The 23557-nt window shown below is 41.7% G+C and overlaps 1 protein-coding gene across 2 annotated transcripts in view; it reads left to right on the top strand.

Moving 5' to 3' along the window:
- NBAS (NBAS subunit of NRZ tethering complex) overlaps positions 1-23557 on the top strand; it is a 234840-nt gene that overhangs the window by 191649 nt on the left and 19634 nt on the right. For both annotated transcript variants that reach the window (XM_073001737.2, XM_078388309.1), the window contains exons 48-50: positions 3069-3268; positions 14529-14664; positions 21978-22122. In XM_073001737.2, coding sequence (XP_072857838.2) covers positions 3069-3268; positions 14529-14664; positions 21978-22122 — 481 coding nt within the window. The remainder of the gene's footprint in view (positions 1-3068; positions 3269-14528; positions 14665-21977; positions 22123-23557) is intronic.

Below are 23557 nucleotides of genomic sequence, written 5' to 3'. Positions count from 1 at the left end.
CTTGGGTTTCTTCCAGAACTGGTTTGAAGGGCAAGAGTGGAACACATACTCCCCCCTTTCAGGTGCATTCTGCTGCTTAACCAGTAGACCTTCAACATTAGCTACTCTCCTGCAGGGACTAACAATATTTGGGAAATGGTACGGTCTCTGAAAAGGGACATGGTGGCGCTGCGGGCTAAACTGCAGAAGCCTGTGCTGCAGGGTCAGAAGACCAAGCAGTCGTAAGATCGAATCCACGCAACGGAGTGAGCGCCCGTTGCTTGTCCCAGCTCCCGCCAACCTAGCGGTTCGAAAGCATGCAAATGCGAGTAGATAAATAGGGACCACCTCGGTGGGAAGGTAACAGCGTTCCGTGTCTAAATCACACTGGCCATGTGACCACGGAAGATTGTCTTCGGAGAAAACGCTGGCTCTATGGCTTGGAAACGGGGATGAGCACCGCCCCCTAGAGTCGAACACGACTGGACAAAAATTGTCAAGGGGAACCTTTACCTTTACCTTAGGGTCTCTGAAAGTGTTTTTATAGTAGAGGGAAGGCTCTAGATTGGCAGGTGGGTCATTATGAATTTGACCAACCTGTGGTTGCCTACTTCTTTAGTGGGCTAAAAAAATTAATAAACCTTTCTTAGCCTATTTGGTATTGTTAGGCAGAGTATCATCCTCATGCATATAGCTGCACGATGCATAAAATGAATATAGCAAGTGACATAGAACACTGTTAAATAATACTCAGGTGATTAAAGTGCTGCCCTTTAAGTATTGTTGGACTGTAACTCTCTTCTCAGCCTTTGCCCACAGTAGAGGAATGCTGGGCCATGTTAGCCAACCACATGTGAAAAGCCACCTTAGGTTTCCTATTAAAAACAGGCCCCTGACACGTAAGAGTTCACTGGTATATGCTAATATGCACAGGAATTCAGAACATGGAAAAATGCATAACATGTATGTCCACCAAGGTATAATCTGCTCAAGCAAAACCTGGAGTTCAGAAATGGTAATAAGTGGCCATATTTGCTCACAACGCTAAGGGTTTAGGAAGAACAATTGTGAAAAGTTCCAAATTTGTCTCTCTGAACAGGGAGTACAATCATTGAAATGGCAAAATTCAGTGTAAACAAAGTGCTTCAAAATTGGGGGGGGGGAATTGAATTTTACCTGCATACTAATGTACGTATACTAATGAAATCTAGTAGGTGGTTCTAGAAAGCTTGGTGAAAATGTCAGCCCGCCCAGTGTGTGACTGTTGCTAAAAGCCTGTTGTTGGGTTTAATTAGAAAAGGGATTCTAAACACCTGCCAATGTCATATGGTAATATAAAAATCCATAGCCACAAACCCACATCTGGCCGCCCTATCAGTATTTATCACCACACCAAAACAAGGGATATAGTACCAAAAAAAATCCAAAATTAAGCAAAAATGCTCATTTAGTTGCAGAGGTACAGCAGTTTTTCTTAGCTTTTACCTGTTGCATGGAAGTACAGATCTGTATCAGAAAATCCATTTGCATCAGTCATCTAGTCTCACACAAACAAGAAAAAAGTAAAAATCATTTACTACCACAGGGGAGTTTGTGCAAGAGCATCTAATGCTAACATAAAAGCAGAAAAGCTTTTATGCAAGTGTCTTTGGCACTGATGAAACATAGAAGATGCTGAAAGAACTCAAAAAGAAAGTTTTTCTCCATAAATATTTTGCTTTTGAGTCATAGGTTAGTTTCTGGGAAAGGGAACGTTCTGTCACTGATCTGCTTTCTTTCTAGAGATTTTCTTTCCTTTTTGTTTTTGGTCTATTGATCACTAAAGTGTTAACATATACAGTATATAAAAGCTTTGAAGAAGAAAAGTGGAATTATCAGCATCTTTGCTTCCTGGTCAGAGCGTTTTGAAGCAAATACTTTGTGTGTTTGATCTCTTGAGTGTTGTTTCGACACAAGGGATTCCTTAAAATGATTGAAATGCCCATTTTATTTTTAGCCAATTGATAGAATACTATAAATAAGTTGAAATCTCCTTGTAGAGGAGCCCTTCGTTACGACCAAACTTGAGTACTGTACCAAAAAAAGAAGCAAATTACTTGATGCTCATGAATTCTACTTATTTTCATGTGACTTGCCCAAATATAGTCTGTGAGATTCATGTATGGGGGTACTAATATATAGAAGATAATTAAGGTAGGATCTAGAGTAGTATTTTGGGTGTCCTGGTAGGACGCTTGTTGCTTTGTGAGGTTTTTTTGGGGATCAGATATTTGTGGAGAATTTTGTGTTAAGGGTGAGCTTCATGGATCTTTAAAACTTTTATCCACATTCTCTCAGCATCTGCTTTCTTTAAAAAATTAATAATAAATGCTATATACTACATCACGAAGATGTGTATGTAAATTTAGTTGTATACCAAGGGATACTTTTTAAGTGGGGTCATCTAAATATAAAAAGCATCTAGAAGGTGACACTCACAGGTTAAATACAGGATTCCTGTAGAAATTTCTTAGGCATTTGTTAGTACTTCTAAATAGCTGTGATTCTTTTGATGTTCAGAGTGTCAGAAACATTTTCTGTAAGACCAATCTGTTTTTAAGAAAATCAACTAAAATATTAATCACACAGCAAATAACTACTCTTAAGTCTGTCCTTTAAAAAACGTCTCCAAATGACTGCATTTTGTCATCATAATAGAGTATGCAAGTCTTTATTTTTAATCAGAAATATTCTGGCTATATAGATGTGCCACTGAGCTTTGGAAACATGACCATTAAAAAGTTCAGTTCTTACAACTGTAAAACGTTTTGAGGTTATAGGGTGCTTTAAATATTACAGGGTGCTTTAAACATTAGACAATCATTTTATGATTTTGCATTTGTTTGAACTATATATTTCATATACACAATTATTTTAAATTGTGCAACATTCTGATACAAATAAAGAAAGAAATATTTTTATGGTGAAGTCCCTGAGCATGAATGACAGGTTAGGACTGCATTCTTTCTTTCTTCCCTTTGTCCATTTTGTTTGTACCCTGCTTTTCTTCCACTAATGAACAATTCTAACAAACATGGTTTTAACTGCAGGGAAACTCTAGTGTCTTCGGATGATCTCCTAGCTTGGCTGAGACCTTTCTGTGGCAATGATTCTTTGCCAGTGAAGCCTCGCATTAAAGTATTGCAGATTTTGGAGCAAGCCTTTCACCTCAGTGATGAGGACAGCAAGCTGCTGGTGCTCTTCAGAACACAAGCGGTTCTCAAAGCCTGTTGGCCCGAGACTCAGGTAGGTATCCCTTGTCATTTGTCTGCTACTGCTCGCCATGGTGCTCTCTTTAAATGTCCTTTAAATGAAGGATGGGAAACCTGTCCTTAGATATTGGTGCCGCCTGCTCATACCTTCAATGAATGTTGAAGATGCAAATATTCTTCTTATGGGTTTGTTACCAAATACATTTTGTACTGTGTTGTTGAACCGATTGTTTTTCTTCTAGGATGGATCGGTCTGTGCCACAGTTTTTCATTTTCTAATGAATCCATGAACTCCCTTCTTGTCAATTTCAATTTAAAAAAATAAAGATTAAAAGTAAAAATGACAGAAACGTGAACCTGAGCATGGAAAGACTTGTAAATCTGAATAGATTTGGTGTTGTTTTTCTTTACCGTGTTATAGTGTGGTATGTAATCCTTTCTAGTATTTGTATACTATCTGTTTTAAGCTTTAAACATTATCTTTGAACAATGTGAGTCGCCTTGGGTCCTTTTTAAAGAGAAAGGTGGGATAAAAAATATTTTAAATAAATACGATAAATAAATTGTTGGTGCTTGCTTGAGTTTGACCAGAAGTCAGGAAGAGTTTAAATGAGTTTTAAGAGAAACTAAAAGCTACAGCCATGGTCACTTACAGCTATGGGACAGGAACAGAGGTCTGAAAGTGTTCCACCTTAAATGGAGTCTTAGAGCACCTCTTCTCTTTTCTGACAATACCTTATTGTCCAGTTGGCACGTTCTCTTTCTCCACCTTCCCCACCGGATTCTCTTTTGATCTTGATACAGGTCCTTTGCAGGTCTTTCTCTGACGTCCTTCAAGTTTAGGCGTAAAAATATATAAGTATTGTTTTACAGAGCTTGCCATTCATAATATTGTAGACAGAATTTCTGAAGTCTTCAAGCAATTTTTATCTCTTATGGTTCTGATGAAGTTGAGGTTTCATTTCCTGAAGATTTCACAGAGAACATTATTCCAGTAAGAAAAGCTAGAATGCCAAACTTATTTGATATAGAACAATTGAAAATATTTAACCCTTATAATCAACTCCAGAGATGACTGGTGCAGATACAAATGTGCTCTTATCTATGAGCCCTGATATGAAAAATATACTAGAATGTAATAAAAACTAGCTTCCTATAAACTGAATCTTTTGAGATCTGAGCTTAAAGTCAATTTTCTCCCTTAAATGTTTTTAGTAAAATATTCCAACTTCATAATAATTAAAAGCTTCTTATTTTGACTGTCCAAGTTTCCTATAACTGGAACAGGAGAAGATATTTTAAAATAATGGTTTCATTGTTTCTGTTAAACATTTTTAAAACGTCAATTTATTTCTCTCTGCTCCATTTTGACATCATTTTTTAAAAATATGGTGTTACTTCCCAACATCATTCCCTGTCCAGAATTCCAGATAATGGCAATGATGCAAGCGAATTCTTACTGCGTAAAGATGACTTTAATGATACTGTGATGTTCAATTGCTAGGATGTGTGTGAAAGCCACCCTTGGTGTGCCTAAGTAATCCTCTTAGTCGGGCTTTGCATACATCAAAGGAGAACTTAATATTTAATTATGCTTTAGGTGCTATAAGTTAGTGGACCCCACAAATCAATGCAGTCCTGTGAAACAGGCCAGCTTGTACAACATTTAAAAATACGTTTTATGGAAGCAGCCACCTATCTCACAGTTGGAAGCAAAGCAATTTCCAGTTCGCTAATGATTAGTTAACAAAATTAAAAATTCAGATGTCCTCATTTTTCAAAGGCTTGAGAGACCTTAATTCATATTCTAATGGCATCCCATGAAGAGGGGAGGGGAAGAGAGACTAGTGACACAGAGGGTGAGATGGGTTCTTCTTAATCCCCTTGATACTTTTTATCAGAGCTCTTCAGGTTCTGTAATTTTCTAGTTAACCAGAGCATTACAAATGTGTCTCAAAGTACTAATATCCCCCTTAAATTCTACAATGTTTTAAATGGTTTTTAAAAACCCAAATAGCAGAGCAGTCCCTTTACTTTGGTATCCCTGGGTCTGATGGCTAATTGCCTGCCATTGTCAAAATATTTCTGCCCAACCCTGTCCTTCTGTGGTCTTCTCACTGATGGTCTCAAATTACCTGGGGGGGGGGGGAAAGGTATCATTCTGGGAAAGATGGGTTTACTACAAAGGCTCGGTTAAACTATGTAATAATTTTCACCACTGTTTTCAACAGCATTTAAAAGAACCACATCTCCCAATTTCTGTAAATTTTTAGATGATGGTTTCAAAACACAGCATCTCCTTTTCCATTTTTACAATGAAAGTGTTTCATTTGTCCCCAGTGATGTGACTAGGTAGCTAAACATGACCCCTTCTGTCATGAACTGCCTGTGTGACTGATCCATATAAAATCATTCCACTAATTAGCTTATAAAGGGCAGAAATGTACCAGTAATTGAGTAAGCAATGACAGGGAATAGAAGTGAGAAATCTGGGATTTTGAGAAATGCTTCCTCATCCCACTCCCATATTATTTTTGACTCTCTCATCAAAAGCAGAATAAGCTTTGGTAGTACACTAAACAACACACACCCTCCTTTAAAGTGTGCTACTAAAATGGCTGTTCTGTTTATTTATCAATTTATATAATTGAGAAAAAGCTCCAAGTATCATATTGCCTTTGTACTAATGTGCAGTGCAACCACACTTGAAATGCAGTTTCCATTTCTGCTTGCTGCATGTTAGAAAGGTATATTGTTGAACTGGAAAGGGTGCAAGGAGCAACTAAGATGATCAAGGTTTAACTCCTCTTTGGGGAATGGGTCCAGTTGACAGAGCTTTTTGTCTGGAGAAAAGGTGATTAAGAAGGATATAATAGAGGGACGCAATATTATGTTTGATGTGCAGAAAACAGATAGTGCTTAGTTTTTCTCTGTCTCATAATATGTGCGCCCAGGCTCATCCAGTGAAGGGTGAATAATGAGAGGTTCTCCTTAGACAAAAAGAAGGCCTCCTTTGCACAGAAGGTACCAGTGATGGCCAGCAATTTGGATTAGTTTAAAAGATAATTTGATAAACTCATGTCCTGCCTGTGGGCTTCCTCTTGGCATCTGTTTGGCTGCTGTGGGAACAGAATGCTGGACCAATTAGGCCATTGGCCTGATCCAGCCACAAGGCTGTTACGATGTACTTAGACTGGCTTTCCGAAGAACGTCTAGAGCAGCTTTCTAAAAGAAGATTAATTCATAAGTAAAACATAGCATCAAGATTAGTTGAACGTTCATCTTGTTCCTTGTGACTTTGGAGCAATCTTCTGATCCATTCCCTTTTTTTCCCATCCTCATGTATGTCCCGAAACTCATGACTATCATAAGAAAATATATATAAACTGGACAAAAGTGAAAAGTTTTTAAACTTGGATACTGGTATCTTTATAAATAACATGACGTAAATTGTCAGCTAAAAACCCAGTTACAAAACATTTGCTGTGTTTATTTTGAGATTTACTATCCAATACTATCTGTTTATTCTTTATGAATATTTTTTGTCTATACAGCCTTAACAGCCTTAGTGTGTTTTGCCTGAATTATTTAAAGCACAGTGCTGGACCATCATTAAACTTTGCCTTATAATAATGGGCTATTTGAAAATTCTATGAGTTTGTTCATAAGTCTCAGTTGTTGAAGCAGGTACTCAATGCTGTGTATGTAATGCCACAGAGTGATTCAATCCAAAATTTGGGTATGTGCAGCTCGGTTGGCCGAAATGGAATTCTCTCCCTCATCCTCCCTCTAGCAGCCCTCTTCCAGCTTTTTGAAAATGTTATTTAGAAGGTTGGTGGAATCTGGCTCTGATGTCTGCTGGGGATTCCCTGAAAATCATGCAAAGTCACAAAAGGTATATTCACAGAAGTTGGTCACTTTGTGTATTCAGCCCTTGCCAAACTCACTAAGCGTGCAGTGATCATAATCTGGCTAGAGACCCTTCTCCACAGATAATGGAGAGGTTAATTCTCCTCCATAGTTCCGCCATTTATTCAAGATACTAAATAGGAGTCTCAGCTAAATAAAGCTAAGCAAATAATTTTTCGCCACGAACTGGAATAACAATTTGTCAATCAGTCTCTCCTTTTTGACATTACCCTTTGCTGGAGTAAGGAGCAGCTGGGTGTGCGCATAATAACAGATGCATAATAATTGCCTGCACAGCTCAATAAAACCGTTACAGGTGCATCTTTCATGTCACTTTAGCACAACATTTTAAAATCCTATATTTGATTTGAGGTTTTTTTCCCCCCAGAACCTTTCTGTTCTGAATAAATCTGAAGGTAGTGTTATCTTTATTAAACTTCAGAATGCATTGTAGCAGTACGGAGACACCCATCAATGGCTTCTTTGCTATTCTCTTTTTAATACTATATTAATTCAAATTCGTACCAGATTCAGTTATTCCAAAGACCTAGGAATATTTGTAAGATACTTACTTTTACATGATACTGAATGTATTCACATGGGGTTTCCCAGGATATGAATGCATTTGTCATGGTAGCTTGAGTAAAAACAGGTAATTTTATGGGCATTCAACAAATGTACAGTATATAGTTTTTCCTGTCTTGCGTAAGAGGAATAAGCTTAGTTTCCACGTATTGTGTGCTGTGTTTTACTGCTTCTCATTTCATTAGAAATGACAACACTCTTCATGAAACTACTGTACTTATTTCAAAAACAGCTGCTTCCACCATTTATATTCAGATTTTTTGCAATTTCCTTAGTGAACAGTACCACCTATTTTGTCTTGACTCTTACTAAATTGTCTCCTTTAATACTGAGCCACACAGTAATTCATGTTTATGTGAAAGAAAAATTTAGATTATCAGGAAAAGTTAGTAACACTTTGGTTGTTCAGGCACGTATCTAGTACCTTACACTTTACAAGAATTGACTAAATTTCTTCTGTCACAATTCACTGGAGTTAGATCCAAGAATCGGAAGTACTGAATATACATTGAGAAAGAGAATAAAAATATGCAAACAAAGAATAATAAGCATATCAACATTTCCTCATTTCCCCCCTTTTGAATATTTATTAAACAGTATTCACTCATGTATCATATTCATACTGGCATGCATTATAAAGAATATATTTATTATATTCATATTATGTATATATTCATTTAGAGTAATTCAGTATTCAGCAGCTAAATATGCATTATGATTCTAGCTGCAGTTAGCTTACTCAGAACAAGGTTTTATAACATACAGTCATGACACGATAGAGTTTAGACACCTGATTTTTTTTTCCCTCTTTATTGTTACCTTGGTTTGAATTAATTACCCAGTATTTTCTTTCAGGTTTCACTTGTTTTGATGTGTGTTTGTCCTCCTAGGACCTCATTTGCATTTGGCATTTGCTCTTCCCTCCTTTCAGAGTCTCCTTTGATGTATAAATCAAGAGATCCGGTTAGAATCTTAGCGCTGGGTAGGAAGCTTGGCTTGCGGAAAAGAGCTCACCTCGGTCCTACATATTAATTGAGAGTTTCCATATGGAATTTTGGGGTGTGCAAAACAGAGCACCAAGGCCAAGGTTTTCTGGAGATTGTTTTGCCTTTTGTTTTTACTCCCCCAGTGAATTAGTTGTTCAGGTAAGAGCAGGGCTGAGAGGCTGGATTTATGGACCACATGCCCAAGAGGCAAGCTGCCCTCCTCCTCGCTCTCAGTTCGGACTTCCCCAGAAAATATGCAGATCCAAAGGATGGACATAGCCTTCCTTTGCTCCTAAATGGAGCTGGCTTTTAGATTTTGCATAGAAAGGGGCAAGTGGATCTCTGTTGTACCAGGAAAGAGGACATTCATGTGACCATTAAGTGACATTTCTTCAACGTGGTCTCTATGAATTCACACTAGTGGGTTAAGACAAGCGCCTGCGCTGGCCTCTCGGAATCTTCTAGAGCTATAGGAAAAAGTAACAAAGTTTGAGTTGCCCTGTATTGCGCATGCTCTGCCCGCCAAACCCCAGTTCCATTTTTTCCACCAGCGGAGTTGGAACCTCTCGGTTTAAGGTTTCTTTCTTCACCGTGCATTTGACCTGGAATTGGCTTTTCGACTTCCCTATCTCTGTTGCCCTGACCACAGACCGTTTTGACTTCTCCTTTGCCTCTGGCAATACAGCAAGTACCTAAATTGCCTCTAATTGCTGCCTATTTACCGCCCGCTGAGGCGCCACGCGCCTACTGGAATTCTTCAGTTCAACTGCTTGTTTCCGGTCTCTCTTGGCTTATGTCACCTAAAAGAGGCCCATTTAGCCGCTGTTCGTCGTGCTCTAGAAAACTTCCCTTCTCAGATGGACATTCCCTGTGTGTTTTTTGTTTGGGAGAGAGTCATTTAACTACCCACTGCAAACACTGTAAAGAATTTACCAAGGCTACTCTCAAGGCTCGCCAACAACGCTTGAAATACTTTTTGTGGAATCAAACCCTTTCTGCCTTGCAACCATCGGACATGGAGTCTGCTCAATCAACATCCTCAGTCCGTTCTGAAGTAAAAGTAGTTTCTCCACCCCCTCTTCAATCTGCCAAGGAGAAACCTAAAGAAAAACCTAAGAAGAAGCAGACAACTAAGAAAACACTGACCAGTTCATCTTCTCCATCGACGTCCCAAGAACTGAAACAGAAGAAGACATTGATTAAACCTAAAACTAAGTCTAAGGAGATCACTTTGGTCGTCCCTCCGGTCTCAGCGTCTCTCCCTTCACCCATGCTGGAGGACTCGTCTCGAGACTGAGATTCCATGTCGGAAATGGGCACCTCTTTACCACCTCGGCAGGAACCTCCTGTCAGCATCGAGAGGTCGCCAACTGCTAGCCAGCTACAGCAAGCCATTGCTGGCATAGCTGATGCCCCGACTAGCCCTGTGTTAACCGGGCGGGCATGTCGATCCCAATCTTCAGTGTCGGGATCGCTTGGCTCCAAGTCTCCTCCTCCACCCCGAGGGAGACTGGAGAAACCTCTGGAGGTTCCCTCCCCTCAACGCCCTTCAACAGAGCAGGACGAGGGTCCTCCATCGAAGAAACATCGACGTCGACACAGGCACAAACATGGTTATGGCTCCGATGTCGAAAAGCACAAGAGGCATCAGCGTCGAGATGACTCCTCCTTCTCTGATTCTGATGACAGTACTGAGAGAAGAAAGTCATGCCGTCAACGTCGAAGAAGAGATTACTCTTCTGAATCATCTTCGACGTCGAGAGACCACAGGAGAAGAAGAAAGAAGGCGCGCTATGCTTCTTCTTCCTCCTCACCATCCATCTCGCCACCGAGAAAACGTTGACTCTGAAAACATACTGGTGTTGACACACAGAAACAGTCGACATCGACAGGGACTAGGGTGTCCACGTCGAGAAGTCTTAAGCCCAATGATCAGCCTGCAGACCATCGACCATCTCAGCCTACCATGCCTCAGAGACCCCCCACTGAGACGGAAAGAGGACAACACCCTGACGTTTTTCCTGTCTTGGACGATGATCATCAGGTCTCTGAAGGTTCTTCTGATCAGGAAGAAGACTTAACATCTGAGGCTTCCCTAGAGACACCTCTACCAGGGAAACCCTTGGGGTTGGATGCTGCTGACATCCACCCTTCCTCACCATCTGAGGACTTTTCTTCTTACACTCAGATGGTTTCTCGGATGGCAACCATCTTAAGGATGGAGACTGAAAAATCACCCACACATGAGGACGATCTGATCTTCGGTGATATCAACAAGGAGAGGTCGCACCCTGTCAGTCTCTCCTATGTACCTGAGTTACTTGACTTAATTATGGTATACTGGGAGCATCCCGCTAATTCCACTTCCATTTCCAGGAGAACTGAAAACCTTTACCGTTTTCCTGGACCTAAGACTTCTTTCTTATTAAAGTATCCGGCTCCTAACTCTCTGGTAGTGGAGTCCAGTGCTTCCAAAATTCCTACTAAAGAACACACTACCCCTTCCAACAGGGAGGGTAGGAAGCTTGAAGTTTTAGGACTACCTTCGTCCTCAGGGCAGTTAATTACTTGGTAGCCATGGGTGCTTACCAGAAGCAGCCCTGCAAGTCGCCCCGGAAGATATTCGACAACTATGCCTCAGTTCTCATGCTGAGGCACTAACAGTTTCCAAACACCAGCATTTGGCATCCTGTCACATTGCGGATGCCACCGCGAGGAACCTGGCATCTATCATCACTTTAAGGCGTCATGCTTGGCTGAGATCAGCCAATATCATGGATGATATCAAAACCAGGATAGAGAACTTACCTTTTGATGCCTCGGGCCGATTCAGCGAGAAAACAGACGAAAATCTGGAAAACCTACAGAAGAGTAAGAAGACGGCAAAATCTTACTCCATACAACAACAACCTAGAACTGAAAATTTCAATGGCATCCCAAATATTCCCAGCAGCCCTACCAGCAATCCACCTCTGGTACTTACCGTTCTTTCAGGAATCAGGGTCAGCAAAGGTCCTCTCAGGCCTCTTCATCCGCCTCCAGCTTCAAGCCTCAATCACACATTAAACGACAGTCCTACAAAACACCTGGTAGAAAGTCTAAACAATATCTTTGACTTCACCAGAACCACCTTCAGTGTCAACCAAACAACCCGCCTGTCTCCTCATCTTCACAACTGGCTCAAGATAACACAAGACTCCTGGGTCTTAAACATTATAAGCTCAGGCTACCGGCTGGAGTTTATAGAATTGCCTACTCTAGGATGGGTCAAGCCTACATCGTTCGATCCCATCCTAGAAGAAGAGATTCTCACTCTTCTTGCAAAACAAGCCATCCAGAAGGTACCAAATCGGGACATACAAAACGGGTTTTACTCCCGGTATGTCACAATACCCAAGAAGGACGGCGGCTTAAGACCAATTCTGGATCTGAGGGACTTAAATACCTATCTCAAACCACACCATTTCAGGATGATCACCTTAGAAGCAATCATCCACCTATTGAAGAGAGGAGACTGGTTTGTTGTTGTGGATCTAAAAGATGTGTATTTCCACATCACCATCCATCAAAAGTACAGGAAATACCTGTGTCTAATCTTCATGGACACCATCTACCAATATGTGGCTCTTCCATTCGGCCTATCAACAGCTCCTTCACCAAATGCATGGCCCCGGTAGCAGCTTACCTCCATCTACAAGGGATACAGATTTACCCTTATATTGACAACTGGCTGATCGTGTCCAAATCCAAAGCAAGAGAAGTCAAGAACACACAGTATGTTCTGCACACTCTACAAGCACTAGGCCTGTCGATAAACTACAAAAAGTCCCACTTGGAACCATCTCAAGTGATGGACTACATTGGGGCAAGACTAGACTCAGTCCATGCTTGTATGTTTCTACCTCCAGAGCGCATATGAAAAATAAGAAGGGCAGTCCAGAAATTCAAGCCCCACGGCAGAGTATCAGCAAAGCTTGCACCATATCTTCTGGGCCTCATGGCACAAACAACATGCGCTCTTGAGTCATCCAGGTGGTTTTCACACCCCACACTTAAGGTGTTTTTCAAGGGTCTGTCCAACATGAGACTTCCGCTAAAGAAACCTGTGCCACAATGGTCACTGCAAATAGTGCTTCATTGCCTCGCTCACCATCCCTTTGAGTCCATGGCTTCCTGTGACCTTCGGTTGCTCTCTTTCAAGGCTTGGTTTTCACCAAACATGCCACTGTGCATTATGGCTAAACACCTCTACTTTGGTCTCATCTGTCCGAAGGACATTGTTCCAGAAGTCTTGTGGCTTGTCTAAACGCAACTTTGCAAACCTAAGCCTGCTGCCATGTTCTTTTTAGAGAGAAGAAGCAACTGGCAACCTTACAAACCATACTTGTTCAGTCTTTTTTAAATTGTACTGTCATGAACTTTAACATTTCACATGCTAACTGAGGCTTGTAAAGTCTAGATGTAACTTTCGGGGTTTTTTGGTTGGTTGCGGGGGTTTTTTGTTTTGTTTTTTGTTGGTTTTTTGCAGTTTCTCTGAGCATTGCACAGTCTGGCCTTGAGGTGAATTTGCTTGGACATCCACTCCTTGGAAGATGGGCAACTGTCTCAAATGTTTTCTGCTTGTTAATAATCTTCCTCACTGTAAATGATGGACTTCAAATTGTTTGGAAATGGCCTTATGATCCTTCCCAGAAGGATGAACAGCAACTATTGATTGATTGATTGATTTGATTTGATTTGATTTGATTTCTATCCCGCCCTTTTAGACAAAGTCTACTCTGGCCAGTTTCCATTAAACATTGTAAACAATTGCTTCTGTACGATCATTGCTCATGCATTTCCTCCTTTGCGTTGTGATAGCACAGACCTGAATGCTCCAGACCAGCAAATTGCTAAAACCATGGCTTTTATAGAGGTGGTCACCATTCTTGATGATGAGTTTACTCAAGGGCATTTGGTTGGCCTTGTCACTAGCAGTCACTAGCAGAGATGGGTACGAACCAGAAAAATGACAAATTGGGGTGGCTTATGGCTACCCACAAACCACCCATAAACCCCAGAAAAACAAACTTGTTTGTGGGTTGTTTTATCAGTTCATGCCTAGGGGGAGGGGAACCTAATGCCTCCACCTCCCTCTGCCGCCCACCTGTCCACTTCCCAATTCCCCCATCACCTCCCTACCTGGTCATGCTTACCTGATTTCTTTCTTTTTCTTTTTTTGGGGGTGGGTGGGGTGGGGTTCGTAGTTCAATTCGTGCCCATCTCTAGTCATTACCAAGACATCATCATCTTTTTGGATTTTCTTCTATTAGTGTTATATTGAATGTGAAGCAGAAGTTTTAACATTGTGAGCCGCTTATTCTTTAATGCTCCTTTGGAGCGCTGTGACATTTGGAAGAACTCTTGTGTTGACAGGCTGTCTGCTTGGTATTACAGCACGAGATCTTTAAGATTTAATGTTCCAGTAAGAATGTTGTATTACAGATTCAATAATCTACGCTAGTAAGGTATCATAAATTTTATTTTTGTAGGGAATTCAAGGAGGTGGAGGGATCATTAGAACTATTCCATTAATCTGCTTGTTTGGGTTTAGTGTTGTTTAGGGAACATAACTCCAGGTAATTTCAGCCCATATAATTGGAGGCAAGACTGAATAAAATGCAGCCCAGGAAAATCTTAGACTTCTTCTGTATTTTAAAATGGGGGTTTTGATGACAGATAAGAATACAGCATATTTATTGCTGGGAAATTATACCATAGATAGCTTGTTACGCTGAATCCTGCATGAATTGTGACTTTTTCCTAATTTCTTAGGTAGAAGTAACTGATACTGAAAATGAAGAAAAGAGATATGCTGTCTTTTTGAAACTTCTGGAAACTAGTGAGGACCATGTCAAATTTCAGCATTTAGTTATGCTCCTGCAAGCTTGGCCCCCTATGAGAAGCCCAGATATGTAAGTATTTGCTTATACATTAGCAACAATTTTGAAGGTTGTTTTTGAAAACTGCATTGCCATATTTTTGACTTTGGAAACACTGGTGATACGTTTTCCCTGAACAGCACATACTGCCACAGCTGCTTGTCCCTCCTTTCAGGAACAAATCAAGAATGTTTAATTTGACAGAGAGAGCTACCGACATTCTCTGACAGGCTGGCTCACATTTTCATTGAAACTTGGAAGGGGGCTGAGAAAGTGTTTGCTCCTTTTTTTCTCTCCTTTTTTTTTCTTAAAAAGGACCTGACATAGTTTACATCATTTTAAAAATATCAAAAGCCTAAAAACAATAAGTTATTCAAATAGTTAAAAGGGAATTTAATAACCTTTGTATTAAAAAGATTAGATAAAAGATTAGATAAAAGATGAAAGATGAAATTGCCTTCTGTCAAACCATTGGCCAAACTGCTGAGGGAATTATTTTGCTGAGAAAATTGTTGCTACAGGAGTTGAATATATGTATTGGAAAAAGCAAACAGAATGTCACTGTGCAAACTACACTACAGCTGACTAGTCTCACATTCATTTTCTCTTCAGCAACAATGCTGAGTGCACCTACTCATAAATTAATCAATACAATATATTGTATCTGGTGACAGCCGAGTCCTTGCTGAAGTCAGAGAGCTCTGCATATTCCTTCCTTCCTTCCTTTATAGGTTCTACAAAATCAAATCAGATATGTTCATTTTTTTTCAGATAACAAGCCCACATAGTCTTAGTTCATCACACATAACATCCATGTGTCTTGTCACTGTGAAGAAAGCAGCTGTATATGAATCAGGTTGTATTAGGCTAGTCGTCAGCCCTTATGAGGGCCACAGTTATATATGTGATACACACAGGGTTTCCCCCCTTCCTTTATATATATGTCCCCACTCTTTATTTTCCTGTTTATTTTCTATTGAAAATCATTTCATTTTGTCAGTATTCAGCTTCAACTTGTTAGATGTGCTGGAGCCCACCACAGCATTCGAGCACTTATTTCAATTATCTGTGGCTTCCCCTGAAGTAGAGCTGAGCATCACCAGCGTATTGATGCCAGCCTGCTCCAAATCACCTAATGACTGACTCCGTGCAGCAGTGTGATAAAACATTAAAGGCAAGATGGTGGGTGAGTGAGAATAACAGAGTAGCTCTCCTTCTCTTGATCAGGGAGTCAAGTCCAATTCTATCCCATAATGGGAGCCACACTGTGAGGCTAAATAAGTGATGCATTTTGAGAATCCCTGAAGTTGCCATTTCCTCAAGCATTTGACATTCACCATCACATGGTAGTGACAAGTCGAGCAAGTATAAACTTCCAAATCTGGGGAAGATTTCTTTTAAGTGATTGTCCCACGGTCTTCTTAACATACCCACTACTACCAGTGATCTCTTCAAAATACCTTGAAAAAACTTGACAACAGTGCTCGGTCAGTTGACATGTCATATTTGCTGTGGCAGTGGTTAATAAACCCGGTACTGCCTTAGAGAAGCTCTGCTAAACAGCTGCTTGAGAATGCAGTAACCCCTTTCCACAATTCTCACCACCTTACATTAAGTACAGTGGTGCCTCGCATAGCGAGGTTAATTGGTTCCAAAAAAAACATCGCTATGGAAACACGTTAAGTGAAACGCGTTTTCCCATAGAGATGCATTGAAAACTGGATAATCCATTCCAATAGGAACGGATTATCCGGTTTTCTCCCCCACTATTGGGCGCAGCCCTTTGGGAGAAGCCTCGGGGGAGGGGGGGGAAGACGGCATCGGCTCCTGCCTTCTCCCCCACCACCCGGCTGCTCCCAAAGGGCTGCCCCGACTGTGCTTGCAGCAGCGGAGGAGGTGCCCGGTGGAGGAGAAATGACAGATCGGCTCCTGCCTTCTCCTCCACCGGCCACCTCCTCCACTGCTGAAAGCACAGTCGGGGCAGCCCTTTGGGAGCAGCCGGGCTGCTCCGAAGAAAGGCAGAAGCTGATCCGATCTCCCCCACACACACACCGGGTGGCTTCTCCCGCTGCTCCCAATGGTGGTGGTGGGGAGATCGGACATGGCTGGGAGTTGCCACTGTGGGTTGGATCCAAGCCGCGAGGGGAGGGTGGGAGGGAGGAGTGATCCGGATGCCTTTCAGGCATCCCGGGCTTGGATCCCACCCACCGCCGGTTACCCATGGCTTGGGTAACCGGCGGCGGGTGGGATCCAAGCCCAGGATGCCTGAAAGGCATCCGGATCCCACCACCCTCCCCCTGCGGCTCGGATCCAAGCTGCGGGGGAAGGGTGGGAGGCATGGCTGGACTCTTCGGCAGCCGCCACGGCTCGGATCCGAGCCACGGTGGCTGCCGAAGAGTCCCGCCATGCCTCCCACCCTCCTCAAGCCGCGGGGGAAGGGTGGTGGGATCCGGATGCCTTTCAGGCATCCCGGGCTTGGATCCCACCCGCCGCTGGTTACCCATGGCTTGGGTAACCAGCGGCGGGTGGGATCCAAGCCCGGGATGCCTGAAAGGCATCCGGATCCCCCCCCTCCCCCCGCGGCTTGGATCCAACCCGCGGCAGGCTACCCCAGGCATGGTCGGACTCCTGAGAGTCCGACCATGGCCGGGGAAGCCAGCCGCGGGGAAGGGGAATCCCGGCGGTGGCCTCAGAAGCACCCTTCGGAAGGGTCCTTCCGAGGCCACCGCAGGCATTTTCCCCCAGCTGAGCTGCGGGAGCGCTCCTTCGGAAGCTCCCACCGCTCAGCTGGGGGGAAATGGTGCCTATGGGGAAAACATCGCAATGCGATTTTTCCCCATAGGCAACATCGTTATGCGATCGCAAAAGCGATGGCAAAAATGCCATCGCTATGCAAATTCGTCATTAAACGGGGCACTCATTATACGAGGCACCACTGTACAGTTATGTGTTCTAACACACTGGTTCTTAACCTTGGGTTACTCAGGAGTTTTGGACTGCAACTCCCAGAAGCCTTCACCACCAGCTGTCTTGACTGGGGTTTCTGGAAGTTGCAGTTCAAAAGCATCCGAGTAACAAAGGTTAAGAACCACTGTTCTAACATATATTCAGATAGCTACAAACTGAGCCTCACGTCATTGCTACGCTAGCAGTCGTCCAATCTGCTTCGTTGCTTGGAGTTCTTTCGAGGACTAAGAATTATTTTGCATCCATGTTGCTGGTCACACAGAAGTAAGTAGATTGATGACTCCTTCCATATTGCACTTCTGAAACATGAGCAGGGACTTGACAGTGTCACCAGCTTTAGCTACTGGAAAATCCACTGAATCATGCAGGAATTTATCAGATTCTATTGATCTCCAAGAGTGGATCATTTTAATAGATCCTGTACCCCTTTGGGATGGAAAAGATGCTGCAAAACCAGACTTCATGAGAAAGTGTTTTTACCATCACAGTAGAGTCACCGAAAGTTTCCTATAGCCAAACCATTCCTCCCATCTTCTGAAAAGGTGGGAAGAGTATATCCTGCCCTATAGGTTGCCTCAGTGACCATCCTTGACAATCCCATGGTTGTCATGAAGTCCCGAGTTTATTCATTCACTGTGGTTTTGGCGTGAATGTTGGACAATTGCAGTAAGTAAGACAGACAATTGAATGTTGGACAACACATGACAGTTGCAGGATACTCTTAAGCATACTTCCGGTGGTTCGGGGAGGGAATGTGATACCTAGTGTGCTGACAGCCATCAAAGCCTACCGGCATGAAAGAATTTCCTGGTGAGAATGATAGTGATCTCCCTTCCCTCTGGCTTCCATTTTTGCTGTATCAAGTATCCAGCTGTAAGTTGTGCTGGATCAGGACCATCCAACTTTCCCCAAAAAGGTCTCAATGATACATATTTGGTAAGCTTTCTTTTCAGGTACTCTTAAGTTCATCTCCATTCTATCCAAAGTTGTTGCCCCTTTATGCTTGTAAAATATAATTGTATTTAGGCTTGTCAGACTATGCTGCTACTGTTACAGTGAGTATTATTAGCATTGTTAGAGGACACAGCATGGACGGAGCCTCTAGTCCAAGATCCACCACGCTTTCCTCTGTGATCCCAGAGATGCATTTTTTTGTGATATGAGCACTCTTCCTCTGATGCCAAACCGGTGCATCCAGGAGCAGACTTCCTTCGTTTGCACCACCTGACATCCTTATATGCTCAGAGCAACCTTCTGCTATGTCTTATCTTGACAGTGCACCACCCTTGAGAAGCATTCATGGGAGCTTTCCAGCCAGCTTCCATTTCAGTGGTGCAGCCTTCTCAAATTAGGAGATGAAACAATTTGAGTCCAAAGGTCTCCTGAACAAAACTGAACTTTTGACAGCTGACTTTTTTAAGATCTCTTCTTACTTGGCACACCATAATTTCTCATCTTTGTTTGATGTTGCTCTGTCTTAGCTGTTATTAATAGTCTACTGGTTCAGGGCCTGACAGTTAATATAATGCTCTTTTCCTCTTCCCCAGTAAACATATACAGAAAAATAAAACTTGTGTATTTCAGCTGTGTTTTTACATTAATTAGTTAGAAGACACCTTCAAACATTGCTTTTCAGGGAGGCTTTCCACACTGACCTTGTTTGTGTCCTGCTGTCACACAGAGAATTGCCTTTGGTGCCACTTGGTCTTTTCCCCCCTAATGTTTTAATGTTTGTATCTTCTAATTCATCATGAAATGTTTTATCTATTTTTGTAAACTGCCCAGAATAGTGCATCGCTCTAATGGGGGCAGTACATAAATCAAGTAAGTAAGTAAGTAAGTAAGTAAGTAAGTAAGTAAGTAAGTAAGTAAGTAAGTAAGTAAGTAAGTAAGTAAGTAAGTAAGTAAGTAAGTAAGTAAGTAAGTAAGTAAGTAAGTAAGTAAGTAAGTAAGTAAGTAAGTAAGTAAGTAAGTAAGTAAATTAATTCCCTATATTGTAAAAGTATGGTGCGAAAATCTGTCTGATGTGCATGACACCTGTTAAAGGGACCTGCATTCACGAATCCTCTGCCATGGTCCATGTGCATCATGCTTATGGTCTATGCCTGTGGAGAACTGTTGTTTGGAACTTTCTAAATAGAGCCAGTTTTGGCAGTACGTAGTCCTTTCCCTCCTGATCTCCAGTCCATGCATCAGCAGGCTGTCCCTCAGGGGTGCTTTTATGCTGACCTCCCTGTTAACAACCCTAAAGACAACTTGGCACAAAACGTCCTACACACTTGTTACCTCTCATCACTTTAAAAAGGCTTTCTGCTGAGTTCAGGATGAACTTTGTAACCGTCACCTCCTCCTCTGCTGAAAAGAACTCCTCCTCTGCTCTTCGACTTCCTCAGCCAGAAAGTGGCATTGGGTCTGAGGTTGCCGACCAGTAGGTGTATCGAGAACGGTGCCAGTTGTCTTTTGGGATGAGCTAGGCAGCCAGGTGGAATTCTGGTCTGGGGATAAGAAGAGGGATTTATTCTTATAAATTTATTCATTTATTTGTTTATTTGATTTCTATGCCGCCCATCTGGCTACCAAGGCTGCTCTGGGCAGTTCACAAAAGAAAATGAGATAATAATCAACAACAATAAATTAAAATAAAACAACATCAAATAACCAATCCATCGGCTCAGCTAGGCACACTGTGGAATGCATGTCTAAGGCCTTAATGGGAACCATTATCTTATTTCCTGGCTGCACTCTACAATCTTATGTAACAGTAATCATATTAAGACAGAAGATATATCCTTTGATGACCTTAACCTATTCTCTGACAAGGAACAAGACAGTCTCCACTAACTCTCCAATGTGACCCAACTCACTGGAATTCAACCGCCCTTGTGTAGTGATGTCAACCTACAGTACCTGGCCAAGATCACCCAACTATTCCTTGATACTAATGTTCAACATTAAATAAGTTTCACAACAAGCTTTTCTCATCCAAAAATACCTTCTTGGCCTCCCACCACTCCAAGTAGTCTTCCTACTTGTGTAAATCTGCCAACACCAAATGATACATTCAACTCGCCCTTCTTTGTTGATTTTCAGTCTCTTTGCAACACCTTGCCAAATGTATTGTGAAGAAAATGGTTTTGGGCATACCAAGTAGGTCAGACTGTTGCCAGCTGCTCCGAAAAGTCACTCCACCAGAATTACGGACACCTCCAATGACTCCAGGAAAGGAGTCTTCCTACCGGAAATGTATCAAACAGTGACTTAGTCCCAACCATTAACCTCCATCCAACACTGTTACCTAGACACCAGGTCTCTCAGGGATGCTCCATTTGGAAGAATACTTCTCTGTTGTGCCCTAGTGAGCATACGCACCTGCCTTCCAGAGTTTTTCAAGGAAACCTATTAGTCTTTACCCACACATGTGATGTACAGAGACCATTATGGAGATAATTTGGTTGCTTACCTGTAGTGCTGTTCTTCAAGTGATGCTTTGTGAATTTCCATGATCTTTCCTTCCTCCTCTTTTTGGCTCATGGGGTTCGCTAATATTCTCCCACTCTGTCATCCAACTTTTAGACTGATGCATTGCCTGGCAGGTAGATGATCAGATTACTGCCAGTGCTCTCTTTGAGAAGATGGCATCTCTGTACAGGTGTTAATCAATATATGCAAGTGCACAAATTGCCACTTGAAGAACAAACAATAATAAGTAAGCAACTTGCTTTTCAACAGGCATGTGCATACACATACAAGTTCACATTTATGTCTGCCTATTTACTACTAACAGCTAATGTTTCCTTCTGAGGTAACATTGCATGGCATCCTTCTTAGTTTATTATGAAATTAATTTGCACAGAGCTGGATTCATCTCTCTCCCCCCCCCCCATGTTTGCATTTTATTGTTCCTCAGTATTTTTTTTTCTTTTAATGAAGGAGAAAGCCAGCAATTATCCATCTCTGTAGTATCTTTATATGTTGTTCCAGCCTTTGTTTTGTAATTTATTGCTGTAAGCACCAGTAGCTTAAGAGTGTCTTGAGTCAATGACTGAGAAGCATTAAGAGAACCTGACTTTGAAAATCAGAACTCCTCCTTGATATTTTCTTCCTTTATGAAGAGAAATCTCCATCTAACTTTGGATGTTCTTTTTATTCTCATGGCTGTACAGTATATCATCCATGGCTGCAAGTCCGTCAGGCATCCTTTCCATCATTACCAGATCTTGATTTTTAAGGGTTTTTTATTGTCTCAACTATATGCTGCTAATAATTCAATTTATATGCATGAGCAGATAAACATATATACATACTATATACTTGGTGTTTGCTTGCACAGTTGGCTTTTAATATAATGAACTGTTTCCCCCCCCCTTCCTACATTCCAGAGCAAGACCAAGTAATAATCCCTGGGTTAAGCTGGGAACAGTCATGCTTATGAAATGCCAACAAGAACAGAAGGAGAACACGGGGAATGAGATTCTGAAAATCTGTCGTTCTTTATATGAGACAAAACACATGCTCTCTACAGAGGTGAGCCTGCTTGCTTAGAGTCATTGTAAGAGTGAATGTACTTGCATGGATAGTTAATTCACCCTCTTTTGCTTGCTCGCCACAGAAAGAAATGGGTAAGGAAGCCTTGAAATATTTCAGAGTTCACTGCAAACTGCTTCATTCTAGATTCAGCGTTATGTCCTCTCTTCATGAGGCACTGCTCCAAAGTAACTTCCATTCATGTCCTTTGGGCCTTGCTCCTACACAAGCCTCACTGAGCGCCACAAGAGCTGATCCAGTCCTGTTCTCGGACAGTTAGTCGTACATGATGGCTGGTGGTTATCGAGACCTACGTCCAAGTATGTGCAGGTAGTTCAACTTGGCCCTGCGAGCCGTCTACCCATATGGAAGCCCCCTTTGGCATGCTTCACTTCGTTGATGGATCGGGACCCTGCAGACAGCTCAGCAATAGTGCTTGATGGAATAACACATCTTGTCACATCGGCTTATATTGATGTGATATCCTTCTGAATTTTTTTGCGGAAAGCCTGCAACCTGTAGGATGGTGACTTTAAGTTGCTTGTAGTCTCCTGCTTTTCAGACATGGTAGGGCCTTGATCACTGACCTCAATCTCTGTAGTGCACACTCTTCTGTTCCTCTCTTTGGGAAGTCAGTGTTCAGGTGCTATTGTTGTTTTCTAACCACGTTCAGATGGGCTTCCTGTTGCTCCAAACTGCTGTAAAAAATTTAATGGGCCCTTCTGGACTAAGCTTCAAAACTAGGCAATCTGAAATATTCTTCCACAGATTATTCTAGAGAATGCTACCAAAGGTCTTTACATCATATAAGTATAATAATGAATCCTATATGCATATGCACACATAAACACATATATAATGCCATTAAACATGGTTGATATATTTTAAGCTATTTTTCATCCTGATGAATACCATAATGGGTGCATAAAGGGCATGGGCAAATTAAAGGAATGATACAATTTTTTAAAAAAATTACTGGGACATTTTACAATGTGTTGTGTTTATAGGGTTGTTAACAATTTTATTGTTTTTGGTATATCTGCAGTCATCTGGGTTCCTTTGCATATACTACTACACATTTCTCATTTATGCTTCATTTTGTCAACATAGGGCACTGAGTTCATGGTTAGAAGAGTGTGGGGTGTTTGTTTGTTTGTCTTCCTATCTTCCACTGTGATCCTGAAAGTGTCTGGGCAACCAGTTACACACTGAACATATACAAAGTGTAGCTGGAACACATAAAACATTGGAAGAATAAGTGAACAGAAGGATAAAAAGTACTTTATGTGATCTAGTAAAATTAAGACTACAGTGGACCCTTGACTTACAGACGGCTTGACTTACAGACTTTTTGAGTTACAGACTTCTCTGGCTGCAAAATTTAGGTTTGACTTGCAGACTGAGATTTGACTTACAGACCAGAAAAAACCAAAAT

This window comes from Pogona vitticeps, chromosome 1 (assembly GCF_051106095.1).
Source record: "Pogona vitticeps strain Pit_001003342236 chromosome 1, PviZW2.1, whole genome shotgun sequence".
Taxonomy (NCBI): domain Eukaryota; kingdom Metazoa; phylum Chordata; class Lepidosauria; order Squamata; family Agamidae; genus Pogona; species Pogona vitticeps.
This window is presented reverse-complemented; position numbering and strand designations above follow the sequence as displayed.